This window comes from Anolis carolinensis, chromosome 4, assembly GCF_035594765.1.
Source record: "Anolis carolinensis isolate JA03-04 chromosome 4, rAnoCar3.1.pri, whole genome shotgun sequence".
Lineage (NCBI taxonomy): Eukaryota > Metazoa > Chordata > Lepidosauria > Squamata > Dactyloidae > Anolis > Anolis carolinensis.
In genome coordinates this window covers 216,163,053-216,184,657 of record NC_085844.1, presented here as the reverse complement: position 1 = coordinate 216,184,657, position 21,605 = coordinate 216,163,053, and the positions used below count along the sequence as shown (strand labels likewise).

General features: G+C 39.4%; 1 protein-coding gene across 2 annotated transcripts in view; it reads right to left on the bottom strand.

The window, feature by feature from the left end:
* cbfa2t2 (CBFA2/RUNX1 partner transcriptional co-repressor 2) overlaps nt 1-19,373 on the bottom strand; it is a 104,907-nt gene extending 85,534 nt beyond the window's left edge. Inside the window, exon 1 of one of the 2 annotated variants that reach the window (XM_062978795.1) lies at nt 19,201-19,373. Coding sequence is in view for 1 of the 2 variants with exons in the window: in XM_062978793.1 (XP_062834863.1) it covers nt 15,419-15,446 (28 nt within the window). In the remaining variant the exon portion in view is untranslated. Of the gene's footprint in view, nt 1-15,418; nt 15,570-19,200 lie in introns of those variants that run through there. The other variant, XM_062978793.1, reaches the window with a different exon arrangement.
* Nucleotides 19,374-21,605: the final 2,232 nt, after the last annotated feature.

Below are 21,605 nucleotides of genomic sequence, written 5' to 3'. Positions count from 1 at the left end.
ACTGATCATTATTGTTTTCCCAGCTGGGTACAATCCCAGCCTCTCTGGACAAAGCGTGACTTCTGTGCGGCCTTGCAACAGTCTAAAAAGACTGGCACATGCTGGGAGTGTTAGCCTGTGTGTCAGAGGAACATGTGGCAGCCCCAGGTGGCCGTGGGCAAAAGCGGCCTGCCTACAAAGAAGTTCAACAGCTTGATCTCATCTCCTTCACCACAGTTCCTCACAAAAGATGCTTAGCATTTAGCTACATTAATGCTGATGTATCTGCACCTCCGCAGGATACCGGAGAGGGGAGGTACAGGCTGGTGATTTCATAACACCAGAGTTTTTCTGATCCAGCAGACTCGAACAAACCTACCCTATATACTCACGTATAAGTCTAGAAATTTTAATAAAAATAAATCAACCCCCAAAAAACTGGGTTGAGTTATCCATGGGTCAATGTGAATAGTGTACCTTAACTCTTATCAGAAAGGAACCATCCCCTTCTCTGAGTAGAGTGATAAAAGGTGAGAGCTTAGTCCAGTGGTTCTCAACCTAGGGTCCCCAGATGTTTTTGGCCTTCAAAAACCAAAAACATCTGGGGATCCCAGGTTGAGAACTACTGGCTTAGTCCATTCCAAAAGAACCTAAAAGACAAAATGACCCCCTCTACCCTCCAGCATAGTTTCGCTTCTGACCTTGTTGAATGCCAGAGCAGGAAAATGGTAGCAATGATGGCATGGTTGCTTTTCCTTCTGTGGAATGTCCCTTGGTCATATAAAAAATCCATAATTTTACCCCAAAACCTGCCATCAATTTGTACATGAGGCCAACTTATTCATGAGCATATATGGTATTATAGGGCTTCATCAGATATACATCTTAGGGATTTATTGTTTAACTTGATTATAGGGCTCCTACCTTCAGAATGTTCAACAATTTGTCCCTAAAATGAGAAGCTAACGTCTCTGTGGAGCTTATTAGACTATGTTCAATGACCTGCAGCTGGGTGTGGGGAGGGAGAAGGGACTGGAACAGGAAAATGTATCGTATCTATGATTATGTATTATAAAATAACGATTTAAAAATTCTCTTTGAGGGAGTAAAAAATGACCTGCAACTGAAAAGAAGAATGCTGACTTATCTGAAAGCAAAGGCTGTGCTATAATGAGCAGGGATGGATGTGTCCAAGTGTCATTAACTGCAACTTCTATCCTCCTTCCTTACTGGCTACAATGGTCTGGGGTTGATAAGAGCTACAATCCAATGATGCCTGAAGCATAGGAGCTCCCTGGCCCTGAATTTAGTAAGAGTCTAATAAGCTGAAGACGTGACTGCCTTTAATGGCTCTTCCGCTAAAGCTATAAAGGCCTGACCCCAAAAACTGCATGAATGGAAGCTCTCCTGGGAGAGATTTATAATGGTCTTTCCCAAATGTGAGCACTGAGTTTGGACTTTAATCTCTCACCAACCCAGTTATTATAGCTCATTGGTAATGAATCCTCACCACCAACATAAGCATGTAAAATAATATGGGCAGACTGAAATTCTCAGTCAAAACGGGACAGAAGCCCTAAAGGACATTCCAGTACAACACTTTGACTACATTGCATGACACACTTGCATCATGTACCACCATTGTAAACAATACTTTGGTAAACACTACCCATGAAATCCTATAGCCCCAACACTATCTTATATCTGCAACTAACCAAATTACCCTTTAAAAAATGCAAAAATTCTGATCGCTCTCAAGGCACTATTTTTAATGCTATGAATTTATCAGGAAGTAAATTTCAATAGAAAGAAGCCATCAACATGCCATAAAATTAATAGACTATGATTTCATTTGTTTTGTTGGAAGAAGCTCTGTAATGCAGCATAAGTTTGCCAGTGAAGAAATCATAAAACATTATTCAGCAATTACAAAATATTTCAAAACATGACACCCAGCCTACAGCCAAGTCAGAAATAAAAATATCTCCAGCTGACAGTGTTTTAGTTCAGCAAAGTAAACTTCAAAGTTGGCTTTCTGGTGTACTGTGGGCAGCCTCAAATACAATAATATCTTAGTTAACAAAACTTCTGATGAAGATCCTTTCTTAGAAAGTCTCTAATGCTGGTCCGCACCATATCCACTTTTCTTCCTTGGTCTCTGTCTTCCTGGATTTTTTTTATAACAGCATCAATGTTGAGAGGACGGGTGAAGAAGAGTTGGAGAAGTATACATTTTCAATGCTGAGTCACAGCAGAATTTCTGCAATAAGCAATGCAATCAAGCTTGAGCTGGGAAAGAATTTAATTCTACTGTAACTGGGTGTGCCTGCCTAGAAAAGACAAGATAAACAGCAGTTTCATCTAGAATTCCTTATTGAGCAGAACAGAGAAAGGGGGGGGGGACAAATAAGCCTGTCCCACCAGCTATTCAAACCTGTTTTCTAAAAAAGCATAGGTCTGTAACAAAAATCGTAAAAATTACGTGCTGGGAAAAGAAAAAAAAGAATCCCTGCATACACTGTGGAAGAAACCTGAAAATGTCTCCAAGAGGATCAAGATATGTTTATTTAATTAGGGAAGGCTTTCCTGATCTGGTTGTTTCATTCACCTATGTATATTATTAGTTTTTAATTTAAAGACTTGCTGAAACTGATTGAAGTTTGCTCTTTCTTTGTGTAACCTATTTCTATTTTTTTTCTGTGTTATTTTCTACCCTTGGTACTAATGTTTATCTACTTCATTAATTGAGGGAGATCTGAAGACAAATTAAGAAATAGAGCAATTTTCTGACTCACACACCTTCCCAATTCATGGCAGTAGATTCTACTATATGAAACAACTCTTTCTAGCAAATCTAGACTACAGCATGAGTGATGATGAACAGCATTGCTGGCAAGAACAAATCCAAATTCTGCAGGAAGCCAGCCAGATAAAAGTGCATTCCTATTTAGCCTTCCTCACAACATACTGAGGCTATAAATGCCCTGGGGGGAAGCCACTCCACCTGGTCGTACCAGGAGGTGACAGCCTGGAGGTTGCTTTTATTCTCAGTGTAGATGTGTGATTTTCCCCCAACTGTTCAGATAAAGTTTCATGTCAGAATCAAAACTTAGGAAAGTGCATTCCATCTTTTAAATGTTCCCTTGCTGACTTGTGCATTCAAGTCATTTTCAACTTATGGCAACTTTAAGGCACCATTTCACAGGCCTTTCCTTGGCAAGGTTTGCTCTGAGAGAGCTTGCCTTTGCCTTTCAGAGACTGAGAAAGTGTGACTTACCCAGAATACTCAGTGGCTTCTCAGGTTGGGTCAAAACATGGTCTCCAGAATCCTTGTCCTGCACTCAAACAACACCACCACACTGACTCTCAATTTCTCTCTCAATTAAATAAGCCAAATAAATGGGGGGAACTTATTTTAGAATCATAGAATAGTACAGTTGGAAGAGACCTCATGGGCCATCCAGTCCAACCCCCCGCTAAGAAGCAGGAAATCGCATTCAAAGCACCCCCGACAGATGGCCATCCAGCCTCTGCTTAAAAGCCTCCAAAGAAGGAGCCTCCACCACAGCCCGGGGGAGAGAGTTCCACTGCTGAACAGCTCTCACAGTGAGGAAGTTCTTCCTGATGTTCAGGTGGAATCTCCTTTCCTGTATTTTGAAGCCATTGTTCCGTGTCCTAGTCTGCAGGGCAGCAGAAAACAAGCTTGCTCCCTCATCCCCTTTAAAAAGTTCTCCTTCAGAGGAGCACAAGACTGAATCATAGAATCATAGAATAGTAGAGTTGGAAGAGACCACATGGGCCATCTAGTCCAACCCCCTGCCAAGAAGCAGGAAATCGCATTCAAAGCACCCCCGACAGATGGCCATCCAGCCTCTGCTTAAAAGCCTCCAAGGAAGGAGCCTCCACCACGGCCCCGGGGAGAGAGTTCCACTGTCGAACAGCTCTCACAGTGAGGAAGTTCTTCCTGATGTTCAGGTGGAATCTCCTTTCCTGTAGTTTGAAGCCATTGTTCCGTGTCCTAGGTCTGCAGGGCAGCAGAAAACAAGCTTGCTCCCTCTTCCCTATGACTTCCCTTCACATAGGACTGAAGACAAGATCCAGTGGTTGTCAACTTTCCCCAAAAGCCGCCCCCAGAGATTCAGATTTTTCTGATTTAAAATGTTATGTAAAACAGGGTCAGGAATTGTCTTTTATGCTTCCCCCGTGTCCTGTGCACAATCCACTTGTAAAGAAAAAGAAGGGTCTGGCGAACAACTACATGTACAGTGTACAAAGATTCTTATTCTTGCTTTTTGTGCTTAGGACACATTTGCTGTTCAACACATGGCCCAACTCACACAATAAATTAACTGTTTGGCAGGCTCTGAGCTATGGCTGGAGCCAAACCAATTAGGGCCTTAATGTGATCCCAATTTCCTTTTTCTGAGAATAAGAGGAAAGGAAAAGAGGAGGAAAGGAGAGGGAGGGGGCTAAGTAAGTAAATCCCCTCTTGCTTTGTAAATCCTTGCCAATCATCCCAGATAAACCTGCCAACCATAGTTCTTAGATCTACATTCACACCCCTCAACTCAAAGACACAACTAGGACTGATCACACACAGTGTTCAGTGTTTCGGACTACTGACATGTGTTTTCCATAGATTCGAAATTCAATCATTTAAAAAATATTTACTGAGCTGTGCTTTTAATCAAAAAAATATGGCCTACGATAAAGAAAGCACAGCCTAAGTTACTGTTTCTATTACTGGAATGCTAGAAAAGCTGGTGATGTCACCAGATAAACTCTGTTCCTTGCCCTCGGGAGCTTTATAGTCTGCTCTAAGTTAAGAAGAGGTGGGACAAGACTTGGAGGCCCCGAAGCCCAGAGACACATAGAAATGTTGTTCTGGGAAAATGAGAATTGAGGAAGAAATTGGTACAGTTTAATTTATCCAGGAGTCATAATGCACAGGGGGGAATAAAACCAGAGCTTGGTGCAGCTTACAGAGTTTGTATGGTATTTTCCCATCAAAGTACTAATGAGGACCACCCCACCATTTAACTTCAATTATGCTATATCAATAGGAGTCATGAGATCATTTGCTTGACCTCTTAAAGGTCTCCTCATAATCATGAATGAATTCAGTGGCTTAGTCCAATAAGTCCTTTGGGATTCCCATGTGCTTGCCAGATCAATCACCTTTTCTATGAAAAGGATTCAGAATTCTTAAGACAGGACTAACAAGAAGATTTAAAGAGCTCTTCTTTTCAATACCACCATAGAGTTGAGTAAATTCAGTGGGATTTTTGACTTTCTCTTCTTTGGACACATAACCACCCACATCTCACAATATCCCTATCTGTTCTGAAATATTTTCGAAGTTTCCTAAGTTCTATGTAGTATGTGGACCCATTTAGCAACAGCCCAAATTGTGCCATTCATTCCACTCTTTCACTCTGGCTTACTAAGAGTTCTCACAACCCAATGACAACTGCAAAGAGAAGGAATTAAAATAAAGACCAGACTTCCCCAACGAGATGTTTTATATTTTACTGCCCCTGCTCTTTTCCTATCAACTGTGTTAACTTGGATTGATGGGAGGTTTTAGGACCACAATGGCACCAAAAGTTGTAACAACTTGCCCTGTAGACCCATCTCTTGGCCAGAAAGGAGAAATAAAACCCATCAAAGTATTTCCAAATAACTGGTGTAGAGAGTAAAAAATCTTTAAAAATATAAAAAATGAACTCTTAACATTAAATGACAGAGTGTGTGTGAGCATGCTGGCATGTTTTAAATAGAGCTTCAAAACATATTTTTGAATGACGTAAATTATAGTCCAAAAGAACATTTTTTCCAAGCTTCGAAATCAAATGAAGGTCAAAGATTTATAACAGCTGGCTGTAACTGGCACTCAGGATGCCAACAGTATTGTTTTGGAAGAATTTAACATCAGGTGTACAGCAAAGCACATTCATTTATTTTGCTTCCTGCTTCTGAAAGGATTGAAAAATTGCTTGATTTTAGATCTGATACTCGGTGAGATGATCTTAACATGACAACCATCTGATCCAATATAGAAGTATAAATTCAATTGTTAATCTTCATTAAAGTATTCTCATTGAATAGTGAAACTGCTGCAATGTTGGACTAATCAAGTTATCTTTCACTCAATGGCTGTATTCTGGCTTGAACTAACACTTCCATCTGTGGTCACTGCAACCTTCCCCTTTGTATGTCCAAATGTATGCAAGACAGACTCATATATCTTACAAACAGATGACAAAAACCCTGAAAGTCTTGGATCTTAGGACAGGCATTTAAGAGCAAATACAGTGGACACTGATGAAATAAAAACCATGAGTCACTTTTTTATCTACCTTTCTGATTCATTGTTCCAAAAGAAGCCTAGGCAACTTATTATCCATCTGTTATTGTTTTATGGTGCCTGAAAACCTCTTCACATAAAAATAAAATAAAACTCTGCAAAAAGAAACTGGATGGGGAATGATGGCACCTTACCAACAATGGATGATGATGATGATGATGATTATTATTATTATTATTATTATTATTATTATTATTAATTTGATTTATATCATGACATTCACCCAATATTACAATGCAAGTTAAAATAAAATAGGTAAAACAATATATGGTACAAACATTGAAAAATGTTGAACAACTAATCTCATTAAAATCATTTTCAACGACATTAATTTAAAACACTAAAGAAAACCATAAAACAGATGGAGAGAAAGCCTCTCCTGAAGATGGTAAAAATTAAGAAGACTCCAGACAATTAGCATATTGATTCTTTATACCTGCAGCATGATAAAGAAGTGAAGACAGTAACTATCCTGTCGTATAATTTGCCCTCCGTATCCACAGATACTTTATCCATAGATTCAGAGATCTACAACTTGAAAATATTCCAAATTAGAAATTCCAAAAACCAGATATTTGTTTTGTCATTTTATAGAAGGGGTGCATTCTACTACATCAATGTATACAATGAGACTAGAGCATCCACAGATTTCCGTTTCCACAAGGCTCCTGGAACCAAACCCCAGAGGATATCAAGGCCCAAATGTATTGATTGGTCTCTATTAGGTCAGCAATTAATGGTATCTTGGGGATCCCCTAACACAGCATGCTACCATAAAGAGCACACAACAGAAATATCCTGTGCCAATAATCTGTCAACAAAGAACTCAGTAGGCCCTAACAATGCTTATGGATCTAAACTTGAAAGTCTTATTCAATGAGGAGAGTAGCAGACATCACACAACCATCTCCCAAAAAGGCACTTTTCAAATTCCTATTTACCCCCATTGGATTTTTTAACAAAGGACAAAGGCTCTTTCTGAGCCCATCTTTTCAAATGCCAACCAAACTGTACGAATATTCACTGCAATTGTTTTTTAAATAACTTGCATTAAGAGAACTTGCATTATGTACTTTCAAATTTTCCTAAAATGCAGTCAACAATACTGCTGCGGATCCCTTCATAAAGGGGAAAGGCCTTTTCACCTTGTCTGTCTATTGTATGTTGTTGTTCATTGTTTTAAAAGGCATGGAATGTTTGCCTTATATGTGTAATGTTATCCGCTCTGAGTCCCTCCGGGGAGATAATGCTGAATATAAATAAAGTGCATTATTGTATTATTATTATAAATGTAGTTGATAGAGTACCAGAAAGAGGTTCATTAAAAAAAAACCAGTATAGCGCAGTGGCCAAAATATAGGCAATTTTGTTTCATATCCATCTCTGGAATTCATTAATGACTTTAAGAAATTTACTAAATTACTAGCATAATCTAGTTTACAGGGTTGATGTAAAGCTAGAATATTGCACTGACTTCCTTAAAAAAAGGAAAAACAAGTAAGTTCTAGAAAGGTAGCCTTGTTAGACTGATGCAGCAAAACTAACAATGAATATTGTGGCAACTAAAAGACTTAATAGATTTACTTGAGAATAAACTTTCATTGAATGCAGCCCAATACATCAATTACATAGAGTGCTGTCTCAGTTAGTTGGCCTTTTGGACACATGCTTGGGTGGCAAACAAAGTTAGTGGGATGACAAAAGAGTTTCAATACAAAAAAATGCAAGTAGTAATTTAAAACAGTCATTACCAAGTATTAGCTGACTATTGTACAGGTTGAGCATTCCTTATCAAAAATGCTCAGGGCTAAAAGTGTTTTTGTATTTTTAAGTATCTTTATTTCCATTTATGTACATAAGGAAATATCTTGCAAATGATACCCAAGTCTAAAAATAAAATTAATTTATGTTTTCGTATACATCTTATACACATAGCCTGAAGGTAATTTATATCTAATAATTTTAATAATTTTGAGCATGAGACCAAATTTGAGTACACTGAACCATTAGAAAGCAGAGGTGTCACTATCTCAGCCATCCATGTGGTCTATTTTGGATTTCGACATTCCACATAAGGCAGGGGTCCCCAAACTAAGACCCGGGGGCCGGATGCAGCCCTCCAAGGTCATTTACCTGGCCCCCGTCCTCAGTTTTATAATATAATATTTTATATCAGTTTTAATAGTATAATATATTGTATATACATATAATATTGATAATAATCGTATATTATACAATATAATACTAATAGTAATACCATATAATAATATTAATTATATGTTATATATTAGAGATTATATAATAGTATAGTGGTATAGTTCAATATAGTAATATATAATGCTAATATTGTGTTATGCTAATAAAATATATTGTATGTACATACAGCTGCTCTGAGTCCCCTTCGAGGTGAGAAGGGTGGGATATAAATGTAGTAAATAAATGCAGTAAATAAATAATTAATTTTAGACTTAGGCTCGGCCAAAGTCTGACATGACTTGAAGGCACACAACAACAACAACAATCCTAATTAACTTGACTATCTCATTGGCTAGTAGCAGGCCCACACTTTCCATTGAAATCCTAATAGGTTTATGTTGGTTAAAATTGTTTTCATTTTTAAATATTGTATTTGTATTGTTCTTTCGTTGTTGTAGTTGTACTACAAATAAGGCATGTGCAGTATGCATAGGAATTTGTATTTTTTTTCAAATGATAATTTGGTCCCTCAACAGTCTGAAGGATTGTGGACCGGCCCTCTGCTTAAAAGGTTTGGGGACCCCTGACATAAGGGATACTCAGCTACTAAAGTTGTCCAGAGTCTCTGGGTCATGGTGGATTTAGGAGAGAAGTGCTAATCTAGCAACAGCAGAGGTCCCTACTGCTCTGGCATTAGGGAAGGTCCTCAGCCCAACAGTTCATGCCACTGTTTGTTAATGGCCACCATTAAAGCAGTTATTACTGTGCTTTCTGCATTTTATTCTTACCCCTGGCATTGCTATTCTTAATAATACATTTAAACAGTCAACCACTGTAACATAAATAGGGCTAACCTATAGTTGGAAGAAAGAAAAGGGCAGATAAACTGGGTATTTCCACACTATTATCGTAAAGCCAATCAACTGAAAGCAGGAAAAGGAGTTATGTATGTCATTTAATACTTCCTTGTCTGTGCCACATATCATCCTAGGATCATCCTAGCAAGTAGACTTCCTAAAATCCTTGTTTTAAAAAAATGGGATACAGTTCTTGAAATAAATAATGCTGTGACTAGCCGAGCAGAACTAAAGTCTGTTATTGATGCATACATCAATAACAGACTTTAGTTCTTCTAAAATCATTTCCAACTTAAAACAAACCTATCATAAAACAAACAAATCTTAGCAAGATTTGTTCAGAAGGGGCATTCTCTGAGGATGAGAGAGTGTGACTTGGCCAGGATCACCCAGTGGACTTCCATGGCAGGGATCCATGCCCTCCTCTCCTTTAAGAAGCTGTTAAAAACCCAGTTATGTACACTAGTCTATGGGGAGGAGGAGGATTAGCTCTCTTCTAAACATTCTGACTGAAGAGAATGGAAATCTACCTCAGCACTGTTGGCTTGCCACAAATTGCCCAATACTTTTAATGTTTTAACTGCTTATTATTAGATTTATCAGTTAAATGTGTCCTAAATGTTTTATCTGTTTACTTAAATTTCAATTTTGTTGTTTGTTTTATTGTTTATGATCTGATCCACTGCTGTGCTTTGTTAGAATGGAATGTTTGCCAACCTTTTTTGTTGTAAACTGCCCTGAGTCCCCTTGGGGAGATAGGGCGGAATAAAAATGGTTTTTTATTATTATTATTCACAACCTGGTTTGCAAAGTTATACTCAGATAATCAAGCCAATGCACTATGTTTTCCCTCTGACTTGGAAGTCAGCAGTAAAGAAAAAGGAAGGGCTGGACCAAGCCCACAGCCAAGGTCACTATCTTGTTTCCAGCAGTTTAAAACCAGTGAAGGCCATCAAAATATTGTGTGATCCTGTGAAAGATTCAGATTAATTAAAGAGAAAGAAATCCACTGTGAAAATTATATTAATGTGTAAAATACAACTACAATTTAATGCAAATAATTATAATGCAAAATCTAAAATGTAACTATAATTCTGTATACACATTGCCAGAAAATGGCTTGTATCATTAAAGTGGAGGGATATTAACCAAAGTTTTACAGAACTGGAAGGCCATCGACACATCTGAAAAGGAATGTGCAAATGATATGAGTATCTCTTGCTTTGTCCTCCCCCAGCTTTTTTCTTTCATCTTTTGAACTTTCTTAAACACATGTTCATCCCCCATAGATTATAGAAAGCCCTGTATTTTCCTGGATCAGAATACAGTGCTGGACAAATGAGAACCAACACCACAGTGAAGCAAGCCACAACAGAAACGGGAAAGCTTTTGTGGATGTTGGAAAGAAAAAAGAAGCGTAGTGAGAAACAGATGTGGCTTCACTGAACTGAAAACAAGTTGCAGAACTTTTAGGAATGTGCCTAAGAACTTCCAGAAGGGAAGCTTCAGCAGAAACAAAATATTCAGTGGCACCTTAAAGAGAAACAGATTTATTGTGGCGTAAATGTTCATGGAATAGAGCCCAGTTCAGCAGATCCAAGGAGCACTACGCAAAATTCTAGTGCATCAAATTCATACTGGGGGACAAAGAATCAAAGGAAAGCCAAATGAGTAAACCTAATGTGCATTGAACACAATTAAGTTGCCACTTCAACCTCAGAAGACGCTCCTATGCCTTACTTTAGTAAGAAGTTCCTATGCTTTATTTTGTTGGAGCAAAGTATGAGGGACCATAAGAGGGACTATAAGAGGATTGCTTTTGTAAGGCATTACAGCAAGAGTGGACACACATAGGACTATCTTTAGTTTCCAGTTCATTTTAAGTGCTATATCTCCCCATTCCCATCATTACAAGTGTCCTTCCAGACACTCTTACTTTTATCATGATTTCAGGCTATTTGGGGGTGGGAATGGGATGAAAATAGCAATTTATCACATTGACCTGAGGTCAAAATCAGTTGATCCTTTTGAGAAAAAAATCATACAAGCACCGAAGTATAATGGAGTGTGAGAACCTCATGATTCCTGCTCATAGATTAGGATGTGGGAAATTCTAAATTCTAGTACCCAATGACACACAAAATTCACTGGATGATATTGAGTTTTTGCTTTCAGTCTGACCAATCTTACAGGGTTTTTGTAAGACAGCCATCTTCGAGATATTTGGAAGAATGGAAAGATATAATTATCACCTAAAAAATCTTCCTATGATCAGAACAGTACAATGTTCCTGTCACACATGTGAGAGAGAAACCAGTAGAAGTGCAATAGAAGCAAAGGAACTGGAACATCTATATTATGGATTGTCTGCATTGGTTACTGAAGTGGAATTGCTTAGGACGCATGTGTCAAACTCAAGTCCCACAGGCTGAATCAATGTCATTTTATGTGGCTCTCTTTCAAATGCTGGACTCCAACTCCTGTATTCCTCATCACTGCACATCATGACTACAGCCGATGGGAGTTGGGATATAGGAACACCTGGCAGGCTGCCATTTGTTCTGTTTACATCAGGAGAGTGAGGTCTATATTTAGATAAAAGGCTTATGGCTATGATGCCCAACTTTAACATGTCTTTATACTTTTCCCCAACCTCAGGGCCACAAATCCTGTTGGGCTACAATTCTCATTCCCCGGTCCGCATAAAGATAATCAAAAGAGATGGAAGTTGCAGTTCAATTACATCTGGGAACCCAATTTGGGTAAAAACTAAAGCGCATGGACCACTATGTATAAACATTATAGTTGGCCATCTGTATCCATGGATTCTCCATCCATGGATTCAATGACCCCTTGAAGGCAACCGTAAGGCTGACTGATGTGGCCCTTGATAGAAATGAGTTTGACACCCCTGGGTTTGGAGGATGTGTATATAACACATGGAAAAGAGAAGATTAAGGTGATATGGCAACCTTCTTTAAATACATGATGGGATACTATGTTGAAGATTAAGCAGCAATTGGTTCAGGTTACAAGAAAAGATATTCTACCTAAACACAAGGAAGGCCTTCTTTACTGTTAAGAGTTTATTGCCTCAAAGCTTGGAAGACTCTCCTTTGAAGGTCTTTATACACAGGGGGCTGGGCTGGATTGGCCCTTGTGACCCTTTCCAGTTTAAGTTTACGAATGTACAACCCAGTGGTTCTCAACCTGTGAGTCGCCAGATGTTTTGGCTTTCAACTCCCAGAAATCCTTACACTGGCTGAGATTTCTGGGAATTGTAGACCAAAACACCTGGGGACCCACAGGTTGAGAACCACTGGCATAACCCATCTCTAGAGCCAATGCCACGGTGTTTATTATGATCATTAAAGCTCCAAATGGTTTTGGACACGACCATTTGAAAGACTGCTTCACACACACAAACCTGTTCAAGCTTTGAGACAACACAGTAGTTCTGCTCTTGGACTTGTCATTGAAGTCTACTATAGAGCAGCAATCATGAGATAAGACAGCCTTCCTTACCATTGGTCCCCATATTTCTAGAATGTCCTAAAACTCCACCAAAAATTATGATCTCTCCTTTTTAAATAAATTGTGGAAAACATTTCATTTCAAAGTGAATCATGCATAGAATTCTATATCATTTTACACTGCAGATCTGGTTGTACTTCTCACAGATATTTTATTATGATTGCACCCCATAGCATTTGAAGATGCCTCCCTTGCATTATAATATTAGAATTCAAGGGCTTTTTTGAAACCACTGGTATGTCTTTCAGTGATCTGCTACCTGCAAAAATCCACATTCTCATGAAAGGTATTTTGTGTAAAATCTGGCTCAGTACATGGAAACTTTCATTTAGGATGCGGTGGTACTGTGGTAAAGGAAAACATTTCATTTCCAAGTGAATCACGCACAGAAATCTATTTCATTTTACAATGCAGCTGTTTTACTATCAGAAAGATTCAGTTTTAGATTGCAGTTTCATTGATATATTCTGCCATTATGATTTTGGTGTAGCCTGCTTAAGGGTTGCACCCAAAAAAAATATAAATATAAATATCTGAAATAAATAAATAGAATTATGTGTTATAAACAATGAACATGCACACCCCTTTCAAGCCTGAGGTTAACATTATGAAGTGTTTATTTTCCACAACTATTTATTTACTAACCAACCACCTTTTGTGCAAAGTAGCAATACATTATATAGAGAACTAGTCATCAAAAAAAACCACACATGCTATTAAGATAATAGCCTTTGATAAACCATACTGAAAAATGGTGTTTGAAATTCTTAAAATTCACCATAAAGACCTGGTATGCCTCACATCTTATATATTACATTTTGATGTTTTTTCCCATTACGGTTACTACTTCAAACTCTTTTCTCAAGGTGTTTGAAGGCAGCACAACAACAAATATAGTTCTCATTTCCCAAAGTATATTTTAATACAAATATTCCATCTGGGGAGAAGTATAGATCCTATATAACACTGTTATACCAAAACAAGGGTTAACAATGTCGTATCTGGGTTGTTGTGAGTTTTCCGGGTTGTGTGGCCATGTTCCAGAAGCATTCTCTCCTGATGTTTCACCCACAACTATGACAGGCATCCTCAAAGGTTGTGAGGATGCCTGCCATAGATGTGGGCGAAACTTCAGGAGAATGCTTCTGGAACATGGCCATACAGCCCAGAAAATTCACAGCAACGTACTTATTCTGGTCATGACAGCCTTTGACAACACAATGCTGAATCTGTTCAACTGAACTCTACCAAAACTAATGCAATAATGGCATGTGGAGGGAAATGAAGTTGGAAAAAGGAGGAGGAAAGTTCCCCTTGCTCCAAGAAAACCTATTGCCCAAAACTACAACCCTACACCAATCTGGTGAGCGGAGTGAGCTCCCGCTGTTAGCCCCAGCTTCTACCAACCTGGCAGTTCGAAAACATGCAAATGTGAGTAGATCAATAAGTACAGCTTTTGCGGGAAGGTAAATGCACTCCATGCAGTCATGCTGGCCACATGACCTAGGAGGTGTCTAGGGACAACGCTGGCTCTTTGGCTTAGAAATGGAGACGAACACCAACCCCCAAAATTGGACACGACTGGACTTAATGTCAAGGGGAAACCCTTACCTTTACCTACAACCCTATAGCCACTTAGGACTGCAACTCCTATCGCCCCTCACATCTGACAGTCAAAAAAAGTCTGGAGGGCCAAGCTTTCTCCATGCCTCTCCAAGTGGAATGAGCCACGATTAACTTAGTTTGAGTCATATTACCTTGAGCTGCAATATATATATATACACACACATTCAATACAATTGATCTAAATATCCAACTTTCTCTGGCGGGAGGGCCTAGTTTGTTCCAAAGGTAATTTAGGGGTCCTAGAACAAAGGCACATTGATAAACAGAAATATAAAGTATCTGATCGTCCCCAAAATATCAAGTACCTAGGAATGGTCAACAAAGAAGTCATATTATTCTTTGGGTGTATCTAGACTAGGCATGGGCAAAGTTGGGCCTTCCCTCCAGGTGTTTTGGACTTCAACTCCCACCATTCGTAACAGCCTCAGGCGCTTAAGCGGCTGAGGGGGAAAAGGAAGGGGCCTGAGGCTGTTAGGAATGGTGGGAGTTGAAGTCCAAAACACCTGGAGGGAAGGCCCAACTTTGCCCATGCCCGATCTACACTGTACACTGTTTGACACCGCTTTAACTGCCATGCCTCAATGCCTCAGAGTTGCAACTTTGCGAGGTTCTTTAACCTTCTTTGCCAAAGAGAGGTGGCGCCTCACAAACGACAGCCCGCCAAGAGCCATGGCTGCTAAAGCGGTGTCGAACTGCCAGTGTAGATGCCCCCACAGGGAAAGCGGGTTCAAACCCCGATTTGAAAGGAACCTGCTCCGGCTTTTCCCCCCAATCACCGCCTTCCCCGTCCTCCTCCCGTTCAAGAGTGGGACTGTTCCCCAAGGGATGGGATGCAGAGGCCCCGCGATGTGAGTCTTACACGGGGAGGCTCCCGGGATGCCGACCATCGCCGCTCCGCTTCCTTCCTTCCTTCCGTCCTTCTTTCAGGGAGGAATCCGAGAGGAGCCGAGGCCACCTCCGCGGCGCTAGGCCTCCGCCTTGGCCCGCCCCTCGCCGGCCACGTCAGCCGCCCTTTCCCCGCCCACTCTGGCTTCAACCTCCCTCGTTTACTTTAACTTCTCTTTGGTCTCTTTGGAAGTGTTCAACGCGCTTATTTATGTATTTACTTATTCACTCCTAGCTGTTGTATTGACTATTCCAAAGCCTTTGACTGTGTAGATGAGGGGTCCCCAAACTAAGGCCCGGGGGCCAGATGCGGCCCATCGAAGCCATTTATCCTGCCCCCACGGCACAAGGGCAGAAGGGGGTTGGGCTAAATGACCCAAGGGGTCTCTTCTTCTCTTACAACCATTATTATTATTATTATTATTATTATTATTATTATTATTATTATTATTATTATTATTAACATTGAGGCTGGGTGGCCATCTGTCAGGGGTCCTTTGCTTGTGCTTTTGGTGCACAAAGGCAGAAGGGGATTTGACTCAATGGCCCAAAGGGTCGCTTCCAACCCTCTTTTTATTATTGTTGTTGTTATTATTATTATTATTATTATTTTATTATGACACAGCAAACAAGATAGATATGCTGGATTTCGTATCACAAAATCACAAGTCGAACACTTCCCAAGTGTCTAGGACTGTGTGATGTATTACAGTAGAGTCTCACTTATCCAACATAAACGGGCCAGCAGAATGTTGGATAAGCGAATATGTTGGATAATAAGGAGGCATTAAGGAAAAGCCTATTAAACATCAAATTAGGTTATGTTTTTACAAATGAAGCACCAAAACATCATGTTAGACAACAAATTTGACAGAAAAAGTAGTTCAATGCACATTAATGCTATGTAGTAATTACTGTATTTATGAATTTAGCACCAAAATATCACGATATATTGAAAACATTGACTACAAAAATGCGTTGGATAATCCAGAACGTTGGATAAGTGAGTGTTGGATAAGTGAGACTCTACTGTATTATTATTATTATTATTATTATTATTATTATTGTATGGCACAGCAAACAAGATAGATATGCTGGATTTCGTATCACAAAATCACAAGTCGAACACTTCCCAAGTGTCTAGAACTATGTGATGTATTTTCGGATGATGCGTGCAGATCCCAGTAGGGTGGCCTTTTGCAGTTGGCAGATCGTAATTTTGCCAATGTCTATTATTATTATTATTATTATTATTATTATTATTATTATTTATTGCTCGGTGGCCAACTATAGTCCGGCCGTCCAACTGTCCGAAGGATCGTGAACTGGCTCCCAGTTTAAAAAGTTTGGGGACCCCTGGTGTAGATCATAATAAATTGCGGCAAGTTCTTGGTGGTATGAGGATACCAAGTCACCTTGTTTATCTCCTGAGAAATCTGTATAATGACCAAGTAGCAACAGTAAGAACAGACCAGGGAACAACAGTCTGGTTCAAGATTGGGAAAGGAGAAGGACAGGGCTGAATAATTATAATTGTAATTATTATTTATTTATACCCCGCCACCATCTCCCCGCAGGGCGGCTCACATTGTTACAAAAGTAACAACACAAGTACATTAGCACAATATACAAAGGTTAAACCACAATAAAGTAATAAAACAAAAGTTAAAACAAAAGTTAATACAACAGTAATAATATCAAACAACCACCAGTCAAACTTCATAGGTGGTGGGACTGCAGCAGCAATATAAAGACAGAATCATTAGATTAAAATACCCAGATAAGAGGGACCTAGTAAAATTCAGAATAGAATTATAATGAGGCTGGTCATCCAATGGCTGTCTCTCCAAAGGCCAGCCTAAACATCCAAGTTTTCAATTGTTTCATTAATAATAATAATAATAATAATAATAATAATAATAATAATGGAACTGGAAAGGCTCTGGCATAAACCAGCACCGGTGGTCCCGGTAGTAATTGGCACACTGGGTGCCGTACCAAAAGATTTCAGTCGGCATTTGGAAACAATAAACATTGACAAAATTACAATCGGTCAACTGCAAAAGGCCACCTTTCTGTGGCAGTAAATGAGATGTCAAACTTTGATATTGTACACACTGTGGAGTTATAGAAGTGCAACATAGGGTACATCTACACTGGCATTAATACAGTTTGGCATCACTTTAACTGCTATAGAATCTTAGCAGTTGTAGCTTTACAAGGTTTTTCACCTTCTTTGCTAAAGAGCGTTGGTGCCTGGCCAAACTATAACTCCCAGAGTTCCATAGCATTGAGCCATAGCAGCTACAGTGGTGTCAAACTGCAATAAGTACATTCATCCAAAAATTGAGGGGCCTGTGTGTTCAAATATAAATTGTCCTGTGTGTTCAAATATAAATCACACTGTGATAGACCTCTACACAAAGTGAGTTGCAGATGTAAACCAGCTTTAAAAAGTAAGTTCCTTTTAAGATACCATGCTGGTTTTGGACAAACTTAGCTTCTTTTCCACACCGAGGAATTTTCCAATCCCTGCAATCATGCAGATTTTAGTCCTTATTCTTTCAAATCTTTGTTCCCCACTTAGATATGGTATCTGCTGTCTGTGTCTGTAAAGCCTGAAGGGAAGGCGCTTCGGCCACATCCACTTACCGCCTCCAGTAAGCAGCCTTAGCTACAAATGTCAGTGAGCAGCTGCTGTGTGCAGAAGTAACTTCCATTATGTTTAACAGGATTTAACCCAAGATAAACTAGTATAGCTTTGCAGTCTAAATGTTTCAGTGGGCTTTAAACTCCCTTAAAGGCCCCCAGATCCCAACTCATCTTGGAAGATAAGCAGGATCAGCCTTGGTTAGCCCTTGGATGGAGGTCCACCAACAAAAACCAGGTGCTGTAGTGTCTGTTTCACAGAAAGGAACAGACAAAACCACCTTTGAATATTCCTTGAGAAAACCCTATGAAAGCTATTGGGCCGCTATAAGTCAGCAGCGACATGAAGGCACATACAGAGAAGTGAGATCAATTCCAGCCTAAGATATTTTGCTGCCTGAGGCAAAGGTTGGATGGGAGACTGCCAATTAGTACTGGGGTGCTGTAGGCTATGTTTCAGAGGAAGTTAGCTGACAATACTACTGTTGCACTGTTATGATATCCATGGCATCATCATTAAGTGACAGATGACATGAAAGCACATTCAGAAGACTGAGATAAGTCCTGGCCTAAGATCTTTTGCTACCTGAGGCGATGGGAGACTATACCAGGTGCTATAGGCTATATTTAAGAGGAAGAAGTTGGCAAGACTATGAGTATTCCTTGTACAAGAAAACACTGTGAAATTGGTGGGGTTGCCAACAGGCAACATGAAAATACATATGCACACAGACATTCAAAGGACTGAGGTCAGATATTTTGCTGTCTGAGACAAAGATTGCTTCCATGTCCAGTAGCAAAGTGAATTGACTGTACAAAATACACCATTAAATACTATATAAACCATTAAAATGCTACATAAATCAATGGTGAGATGCACCCCCAAAATACTACATAAAATACTCTATGAACTAGCTCTTGCATAGTTAAAAACCAAGTAAAATTTGGCATTATTAAAACTCAAGCAAGAAACGCTTTGGATATAAACAACCACACTATGATTAGGTAAAATCATCCCCATTAGTAAAGTGAGCCAGATCTTTTGGGATTCCAATGGGCATTAGTTTCAAAATGGTCAGCTTAATGAAAGGAAAATAATGTACTCACATGATACCAGTTGTTGGCCATCTGCGGCATCCCAGATGTAGTTGGACTGCAGCCCCCATCATTCTTCACCATTTATCCTGATGGCTGGAGTTCCTCCACCTGGATGATCTGGAAGCTTTTCGCCTCCTCTTGAAAAGAGATTTCCTCACATCTGTGCAAACGTTTCACGATATTATCACCAATCATTGATTAGAGATAATGGGGAGTCGCACAGCTGAGGAGCTCCTGCTGTTATCTCTGACAGCGGTTGCAAACAGCAGGATTTCATTGCAACTCCGTCTTCCAGCTGAAAGAGGGAATCCTGCTATTATCTCTAATCAGCGATTGCGAAGAACAGCAGGGTTTGATCATGCCCTGTTCACCAGTCTTCACTCGCCATAATTCCTCAATCATTATTGAGTGTTAAAATAACTATGGGAATCATGTGGCCCTCTAAACATTGTTGAACTGCAGCATTTCTTAGCATTGATTTTGTTAGGTGGGGCTGCTGGGACTTTTAGTCCAGAAAACTGCATGATTCACCTTCTCCACTTCCAAACAGAGGGCTGCTTTTTTGAGGGGGAAAGAGTCACAGCATTCAAACAAACAAAAGGGGGAAATGTGCAGTATGATTTGCTCCATATTTTACAATCCCTTTAAAACACTATTATATGGTCTGATTTAATTTTATAAATGAAAAATTGCATTTTGTTATAATCAAGATAACTTTTTTATTGACAATTAGTATTTTGATATATTAAAATGATTGTACTGCTTCACTAGATAATGCAACCTTTGTCCCTCTGAAATCAGGCAATGCTGAAGCATATCCTTCCCAACATAAACTGCAAAATCCTTGCTGGATTTCCCAGGGGAAGGCGGCTGATCTTCCCACGGTTGCCTGTGCCAAAGAGAACTGACAGGCTTATAGGATGATGGGAACAATCATTCTTCTCTCAGTTTCAACAGCAGCTTCAGAAGAGGACAAAAGGGATACAGTATAGATCAGACTTCAATAGTACAGTGGGCCCTTGGTATGTGCTGAGATTTGGTTCCATAACCCTCCCAAAATACATGGATATTCGTTTACATACATTGGTGTAATAGAATTTCGTCCCCTATATAAAATGACAAAATCAAGGTTTGCTTTTTGGAGATTGGGGATTTTCAAGCTGTGAATGCAGAATCTATGGATATGGAGGGTCAGCTGTTGCTTGTCAAGTCAATTCTGACTTAGGGCAACCCTATGAATGAGCGACCACAAACAGCCATAGTCATTAACTGCTTTGCAAATTTGGGATTAGCTTTTTTGATTGATTGAATCAATCAACCTGTAGTGTGGTCTTTCCCCTTGCCTATTGCCTTCCACTTTGCTGAACATTGTTATCTTTTTCACTGTATGTCCAAAATCAGTCAGTCTAGCGTGCATTTGCACTGTAGAATTAATGCAGGCTAACACCACTTTAACTGCTGTTGCTCAATGGTACGGAGTCCTGGGATTTGTTGTTTAGTGAGGCACCAGCGTTCTTTGGTGAAGAAGGATAAAGTCCTCGTAAAACTGCAACTCCCACTAAGGATTGGAAGCTAAAGTGGTGTCAACCTGCACTAATTCTACAATATAGATGCACACAACATTTTGTCACCTTTGCTTATAGGGAGCGTTCTGGCTGGATTTGCTTTAGAACCCATTTATTTGTTTATACAGTCCATGTTATCCATAGGACTCTTCTCCAGCACCACATTTCAGATGAAAACTAGTGGTCAGTAAAAATGATGAATTTATTTTGAATTTGATCTGCCACAATGCCTTTATTCTTTTGGACTACAACTGTAAGAGAATCCCACTGCTGGCATGGCCATTTAGCTAGAAAAAGGAACATTGAAAAAAGTAAAGTAATTCAAACTGAAGTTACACACACAAATACACACACTTATTTAAAGTTTTAATTATTCATCAATATACAAAGGTACTTGTTTTCATTATGATTTATGTGACCATTTCTACTCTTAACTTTAGCTGTTTCAAATAATGTTTCTCAATACTGTGATAATCGCTCACTTCCTGAGACTATAAAATATGTATCTTTTGAACACTTCAGTGGCATTGCAGGAACATTGATAAAGGACTAAAGAAAACAAAGCCCGCCTTAATTCCATTTGTTTTTCTTAGCTGTAAAACTAGTTCCTGAAATAACAGGATGGCTTCAGGCAAGATGTTGTGGCTCAGCAGTTGTTCTATTATCTCCACTAACTACAATAAAGATACTGACCTCTCTTAAAGGGGTAGCTTTTGCCATTGAATGGAGTAGTTTTCAGAGATAGTTATATGTTTCAATGTAAAAGGGAGGGAAGAAAGCAAAGGGGGAGGAAGAGTGGAAGCGACTTCTATGGCAGTTTTAAGACTACCCAACTTATTTCCCTATAAG